Source organism: Scleropages formosus, chromosome 11 (genome assembly GCF_900964775.1).
Source record: "Scleropages formosus chromosome 11, fSclFor1.1, whole genome shotgun sequence".
Taxonomy (NCBI): Eukaryota; Metazoa; Chordata; class Actinopteri; order Osteoglossiformes; family Osteoglossidae; genus Scleropages; species Scleropages formosus.
In genome coordinates this window covers 25,121,657-25,128,765 of record NC_041816.1, presented here as the reverse complement: position 1 = coordinate 25,128,765, position 7,109 = coordinate 25,121,657, and the positions used below count along the sequence as shown (strand labels likewise).

The window sequence follows — 7,109 nt, the reverse complement described above, 5'->3', positions numbered from 1 at the left end:
AACTTCAGTCTATATGGCAGAATAAATGTCATTCTTTGTATTTACTAGATAGTATAAGATTGTGGGTTAAAAACCTTCATATTTTCAGTTTTGTCCAACAAAAATGGTCAAATTTTGAACTATATACATGGTTAAACTTATCTCATTTTCTTGCATTTACTCTCAGCCCTGATATAAGCAAACATTGGAAGGTGAATTCTCATAAATCAAATACAATTACCATTACTTTCAATGGCATTTGTAAGCCCTGTGACACCCATTTACATTAAAATACCACAAAATCCCATTTAAATAGATCCAATTTCAATACATCACAATTGTCAGGAATCAATTTCCCATGGAACAATTGAATGAACTTAAGATTTGGTGACATTTTTTGGACCTTCTCAGGTTAACAAAGATACAGCAGGAACATTATTGGTGGTGGAACACGTCCTAGAATAATACCATAGTGATGTACTGACACAAGTTGCACTCACTCCTGATTACACATCTGCGTAAATACAAACAGCTCTAGCCAATGCAATTCCTGGAAAGATGTGGCTCCTCCCTCTGTACCCTGAAGGCTGAAGCCCTTGCGAACGCCATGCGAGAAAGACAAAACTGCCCTCCGCCAGGCACCTCTTCTCACATAACTGCCAAGAAAAGCTGCTGGGAATCAGTCCTCAGGCTGAAAGACTGCTGACGTGCAGTTTTCATCAGAGAGAGAAGAGCGTAAAAGCAAGTCCTTCGAAGGCCAAACTACAACGAAAAACATGTGTCAACTCAGACTAGTTTATTCTCTTATTACTAGAAAAAACAGGCTAACAGCCATCAGATTAAATCTGCAAAAGGAACTCTATCCCACATGCTTGTTACTGTTTGAAAGTGGGGGAAAACGTAAATAAAAGTAAAAGGGGGGGGGGGTGGGGGAAGAATTAAGAACCCAGATGTTTTCCAGCTCCCATCTGAAGTATTTTTATTCTCTTTAAGTGTAATAGACTTCAGATTGCTAACACATTCATTTTTCCACTTTCTAGGCCTGGCACTGCGGTCAGATCATTCAGGCGACGTCAGAGTAGCTGTGTGTGCGCCCGTCCTGAGATGGCACGTGGCCTGAGCAGCTGTATCGTCTCTCCTCTACTTTCTTCAGCTCAATCTCTTCCCCAGTGAGAGCTAAAACATTTTTTGAAACATGAACGTTTAGCTGCCTGGTTCAACAACCTTAACTCTAAACTATTAATCCTTCTGAAACATAACGGGTTTTAGCGTTTCCAGGTGTGCGAGTGCCAGCAGAAGGAAGGTCCCTGTAGATCGCATTAACTCTGCGTGAAGAAGGCCCTGATGTTCTGGGCGGTGGTCAGCCCGACTATCGGCCTGAGCTCTTGGACGCTGGCATGGCTCAGCTGATGAATGCTGGGAAAGCTCTGGACCAGGGTCAAAGCCTTGGCCCTGCCCACGCCAGGTATCTTCAACATCAGGGCCAACACCAGAGGGTCCGACAGCCTCAAGGTGCTCTTCCGAACAAAAGGATTCTGCCTGGTTTCCTTACTCATCTCGTGAGCCTGTGAACAACATCGCGAGACCTCCAACGTCATCATCGCAAGACTTCCAACATCCACCTCCCCATGTCAGTTCCACACAGTAGAATGGTTAATTACCATATTTAATTACTGAGAAGACTCCAATGAAATAATTCAAAGGAGTTACACTGAAAGAGTGCTTATATCCCCTTAAATTCTATCTTGATTTACATTTATTCATTTAGTTGCCACTTTTTTCGACTTACAAAGTTAAGCTACTTACAGTTATTTACCCATTTAAAAAGCTGGGTAATTGTACTGGTGCAATTTTAAGGTAAGTTCCTTGCTCAAGAGTACTACAGCCGTAGGTGGGAATCGAACCCGTGACCTTTGGGTCCAAAGGCAGCAGTGCCAGCTAATACACATTGATTTTTTTCCTTTAAAAACTGCCCACCTCCAGGAGAAATGGGGTGATTCATTGAAATCGCCTGTCCTGCTCAGTTTTGGATTTCGTAAACACTGCTAACCCTTCTTCAAAAACAATAAGCGAGGGACTTACCAGCTGCGTAATCAGCCGAGAGGCCTCCGTTTGGCCAGACACCGGCAGCAAGGTGAGGCCTAACTGGAACACCACAAATTTCTGTACTGCTGGGAAGTACTGGCTGCTGAGCAGGGTCTTCTCCACAACCACGATGCCTTGGAGACCAGCCTTGGACTGCAGCACAACATTCACTTATGTTACAAGGGGGATTTGGAAAGAAAAAAGGAAAAAAGTAGGACCTCCCTCAACCGTCGACACCAGTATGAACACGTGCCCATTACAGGCAATCCCCGAATTACCAACAAGTTCCGTTCCTAAGTCTGTCCTTAAGTCGAATTTGTATGCAAGTCGGAACAGTTACATACAGACTGTACCTAACGTTAGTCAAATTTTTGTCTTAGTATACAGTATATCGTGTACCTTTCTATGCATAATAAACATTAAAGAAACACTTCCAGAAACACTAAAACATCATTACCAAAATACAGTAATCATAATAATAGTCATAGTAATAATAAATGTTACTACAGTATTTATAAGAGAAAAAAATTAAAGCCAAATACGGTAACACACACGAGACACTTAACAGCGACGTGGTCCGACTGAAAAGAACAGTCTTTGTTGTACGAACCACCGTAGACGTGCAATGTTTTGATGTTCGTCACGAAGTAGCGCCCATTTGTTGCTGTGAATCATTGTATGTAACTCGAATTTTTTTATAATAGGCTTTACTGTGGTTGGTTCGTAACTACGGATTGTACGCAAGTCGGGCGTTCGTAACCCGGGGACTGCCTGCATTCCTCCCGTATTGCCCTTTTCCAAATACTGCCGTCATGTAGTTTCCACTTTAATATTTTCCATAATAACTCTAATAAAGGAATAACATGCAGCAAGACTTTCCAACCATCTATCCATCGATCCATGTTCATGCTTATCCCGATCAGGGTCGTGGGGATCCGGAGCCTATCCCAGAATCACTAGGCACAAGTCTGGGGGCGGAGGGTTTGCCCTGAATGGGATGCCGGTCCACTGCAGGGTGCAGTAAGCCTTTAATTTTATTAACATCAAGCTGCATTAAAAGGACAACTAATTTTAAATGGCAAAATAAATATGACCTCCACAAACCATTCAGTGATGACTCAGTCATCTCATGTGCCATGTTTCTCATCTTGTTATTACACCATGAACTCTGTGGAAGGAAGCTGAACTAATCCGGCCCCAAGCTCCAACCCTGAGATCATTTCATTACCATCTAATAGTGGGAGTCAGGTTGAACTTGCACTGTAACACACTTTTTTTTTTTTTTTTTTTTTTTTTTTTTATTCAAAGACAAAACATTTGAAGGAGCAGATCTGAATAACGCAAAACAGAAGTTCCACCGTAACTGACTTTCATTCATGATGATTCAAAAGTACTTACATTTCTGAATTTAACAAGTTTCCTCTTATAACCGTTTCCAGCCACCAAGTCGCTTTCGGACACGTAGAGAAGAGAAGCGGCACTTGAGAACTGCACGTCCACAGGGCCCAGCTGCTCTTCGAACATGGCTTTCACACCTCCTGCAACACGCACATGTCCCGTACAGTAAGTGATCCCCGAGATACGAGCGCTCGAGTTACGACGGCCCACTTCACCGCCAGTTTATTTCATCTAAGCCGCTACAAAGTGTCTGACGGCTCGCGCTTGAATCCTGGCGATCTATCTTTATGACTCCTGTCTTACGACGGCTAATGTAAAACAATGTAAATCAATTCATTGCTCTTACCTTTAAATCCCCCGACGAGAGCGGAGCCTCTCCATCTTTCGTGGACGATAAGGTGGCCGTAGGGCGGAACGGCGTTCCTGCACACTGGAGACACCGGAGAGCGCGAGGCTTCCATGCACATTAAATTAATAACAATAACTAATAATTAATGCGGCTCTTCCGTGCTAACGAAAAGCGGGGAAGCAGCAGCTGCAGCCTCAGTTGCAATTGGCAATAACTACCATTAATGATTAAGTTACGTTACAAAAAGATCTTAAGTTAATGTAACTTCCGGTTTCGTTTTGCAAATATCACAACCAAGACGTGTCGACAACGTGCGGCCTCGTGAACGTAACAGTAATATTGACCACTTTAAACCAAAAGGGTTGTGTTTCGGCGTGTTTTTCGAACGCGTTCCCGCCGCTCCGGCGAAGCCTGACTGGACGGCGGCGGTAAAAGAGTGGAAACAGGCGGCGTTGCTAAGACGGTTAGAAACAGCCAGCCATTGGCTGTTGTTTTCGAAACGTTGCCAATCACAGCCAATCACAGTTGACGTTGTTGGACAGTCCGGAGAGTTGATAGCGTCTGGATACAAGAATGAGGAACCCGAATGATCGCACTGAAAGAGCAGCCGCTCAGTTCGAACGGCTCACGTTTTGAGAAACCAGAAGTACGATTTAGGTCAAAGCTGTTTAGATACATTTTTAACGTTGCCAATATGTCGAAATTCAGTTTCAGAAGAAAAGACAACATGGAATTTGTGAGTTTTTAACTCATGTGTTTACGTGCGTTGGGCGCTTATGAACACAGCGTTGTTTGTGGAGAGATCTGATTTTTCTTGTTTTTTATCTCTTTGAACACACACACACACATCGTTATTTATTATTCTTGGGGTGTCGCTGTGCTGAATGCGGGCGCTTGCTGGACACATAATATAATTAATAGATGTATACACGACAAACTTAGTACATGATTATGATTATTATTATTATTGTTGTTGTTGTTGTTTACTTTTATAATGAATTTTCTGCAAACGTAAAACTTATTTTCAAGAAAGGCAGCACATTTTTTAACCGTGACTTCAGGTGTACATCCTTTTGGTGACATTATTATATATAGAATGACTAATTAAGACTATATAAAATGTAACTTATTTCTGTAAGAAAGTTGATTATACCCGTGTGAAAAGTGCGTTAACGCGGTTGTGAGGCGCACAGATTTCAGTGTGATTTTTTTTTTTTTTTTTCTTTTAAGCCCCGATGAATTATAACTTTGAAAATCTCTGTCAACAAATGTTAATATATAATATATAATATTGTCCATTGTCTTTAATATCGTGCAGCTTCCATGGCATGTGCCTTTTTATTAGTTTGCTAATTAAATGAGCTGGGATTGTTTTGTTATTGTCTTTTTTATTACCTTTTCCTTCGGCTCTCTACTGTTAGAAAAATAGTTTCGCTGTGATAAATCACAGCTTAGGGAATGACAGATGACAATCTTAAAAATGGGTACTGGACACCTAGTAATGCAGTGGTTTAAGATGCAGTGTCATAACTTCTATGAGAAATTCTAAAGTAAAATGTCCAGCTAATATATGGATAAATGAGTAACTTTTGCAGTGGTGAAAAACTGCTAAAAAATAGAAACCACATGCAAGTATCACCAGTTAGTACTTGTCTTCCCATGTCATTCCTGTGACACTGGATGTCATTGTAGCCTTTTGTTTTCCCCTGCTAACCATCAGTAGCACTTTTTCCATACATAATTTTTCACTAATACACTTCTCAATGCTCTGTTTAGAAGCACATAGCTCATGGCTTGATCCCTGCAGCCACAATTGCTCCCAGACCTGCTGTTCCTCGCACCCCTCCCCCTCGCAGCCCATTCCCCTGTCCAGAGAGACCCAGGTACCTACTGTGTTCATGTACCATATCTGAGCCATTTTTTCTCCTCCTTTTTCTTTTAATGTGACCCGGTTTCCATAACCCCACAATTTGTTAATTATTAATTGCATTGCAAAAAAAAAATGCCTCTCGAACCCACTTCTGTTTTGCTATTGATGTGGCACCAAATGAAGGATACTGCGTCATTGCAGTGGAAACATTGAATCTAATTGGTCTTCTTTTTGTCCGTCCAACTCAGATCTGCCTTGGCTGCGGCTATACTGTCTTCTTCTTTAACTGGCCGCACTGTGGCCATTCCCATGATGGGACCAAGATCCTTCTCGGAGAGTGACTGCTCTTGGTCGGCCAGCGGAACGACAGTGGAGCCTTATGCCAGCACTGCAGACTACTCAAGGTAGTGATTGGTGCACCTGCTCGAACCTTAGCCATCAAAGTAACAGTGTAGGGTCCCTTCTTTTCTTTCTGGAAGTGAACAGAAGAGGCTCAGCTTCTCTGATGGTTTAACTTTGCTTGTCTAGGGATAGGTGGTATGGATCTTTAAGGGGCAGGCCCCGCCTGCCATGCTCTGAGCCTTCTCAGGATAATGATGATGATGATGATGATGAAGATGATGAACATGATGATGACGGTGGTGAGGAGAGTGTAGAGAGAGAAACACTTTCGGATCCAGGCAAAGACCACGTCTACGAGTCCTTGGAGAGGCACCGCAGAGAGCTGGTTGGGAACGACATCTACGCCGTGCCGCACAAACAGGTATAGTACACACAGTTGACTTCACGGGAATCAGAATTGGTAACACCACTGAGACATGGGTGGTGTGAAATTTCTTTATTGCTACACTAAAACTAATTCCTTTCCTCTCAGGGTACCAAGCGATCTGGTAGAAGTGACCTGACTGACAGTTCAGAGTTCACCGTGGGATCCGCCCAAGAGGCAGCAGGTATGTATTGGGACCTTTTTACCACCCTTTGTGTTGGGAGGAGGGTGAGAGAATCATCACCAGGATTCTTGGACATACAGCTCCAGGACCGTTTGTCCTAATATCGAAATGAGGTCCACCGATAAGTCTATTGCTGTGTTTTCAAACTGATATTGTAAAGATGCTCTCTGAGCTGCCATTGACCGAGTCAGCACAGTGGACCCTGACCACATAATCAGATACAGGTAGCTCTGTCCCACCACAGATCACCTGAAATCAAAGAGGCCACAACACCAGATACCAACAGGTGAAGCTAGTGTGCAACAGGCAGAAAGCAGCAGGACCCCCCTACCCTGGAAAGCAGTCGTAGGTGTGTTAAGAGCTCTTGGGTTCTACAGCGATCCTCACAACCAGTTCGATGTACGGATCGTGGAGACGCATATAGACACAAAATTCCACAGCCTGTGATGGCCCATGATAGTAACAATAAGAGAACAAT

The 7,109-nt window shown here is 43.0% G+C and overlaps 2 protein-coding genes across 2 annotated transcripts in view; one reads left to right on the top strand and one right to left on the bottom strand.

Annotated features, from left to right (window-relative positions):
* Positions 1 to 875: 875 nt before the first annotated feature.
* faap24 (FA core complex associated protein 24) lies at positions 876 to 4,207 on the bottom strand. Its single transcript, XM_018763487.2, has 4 exons — positions 3,809 to 4,207; positions 3,463 to 3,602; positions 2,062 to 2,217; positions 876 to 1,544 (listed from the first exon to the last, which is right to left on the bottom strand). Exons 1-4 carry the CDS (start codon positions 3,927 to 3,929, stop codon positions 1,299 to 1,301), a joined length of 663 nt encoding a protein of 220 aa, XP_018619003.1. The 5' UTR covers positions 3,930 to 4,207; the 3' UTR covers positions 876 to 1,298.
* A 187-nt stretch (positions 4,208 to 4,394) lies between these two features.
* cep89 (centrosomal protein 89) overlaps positions 4,395 to 7,109 on the top strand; it is a 29,132-nt gene continuing 26,417 nt past the window's right edge. The window contains exons 1-6 of the mRNA XM_018763942.2: positions 4,395 to 4,547; positions 5,588 to 5,694; positions 5,930 to 6,085; positions 6,210 to 6,444; positions 6,556 to 6,631; positions 6,876 to 6,980. Of these exons, the coding sequence (XP_018619458.2) occupies positions 4,398 to 4,547; positions 5,588 to 5,694; positions 5,930 to 6,085; positions 6,210 to 6,444; positions 6,556 to 6,631; positions 6,876 to 6,980 (829 nt within the window). The 5' untranslated portion in view covers positions 4,395 to 4,397. The remainder of the gene's footprint in view (positions 4,548 to 5,587; positions 5,695 to 5,929; positions 6,086 to 6,209; positions 6,445 to 6,555; positions 6,632 to 6,875; positions 6,981 to 7,109) is intronic.

What these genes read in the sequence shown, in the direction of transcription:
- faap24 (XM_018763487.2), bottom strand. Translation starts at nt 3,929, where the DNA reads ATGTGCATGGAAGCCTCGCGCTCTCCGGTGTCTCCAGTGTGCAGGAAC. An exon ending in AACTTGTTAAATTCAGAAAT is followed by an intron (nt 2,218 to 3,462) that starts GTAAGTACTTTT and finishes GTTGTGCTGCAG; the next exon opens with TCCAAGGCTGGTCTCCAAGG. An exon ending in CTCGGCTGATTACGCAGCTG is followed by an intron (nt 1,545 to 2,061) that starts GTAAGTCCCTCG and finishes TGTTGTTCACAG; the next exon opens with GCTCACGAGATGAGTAAGGA.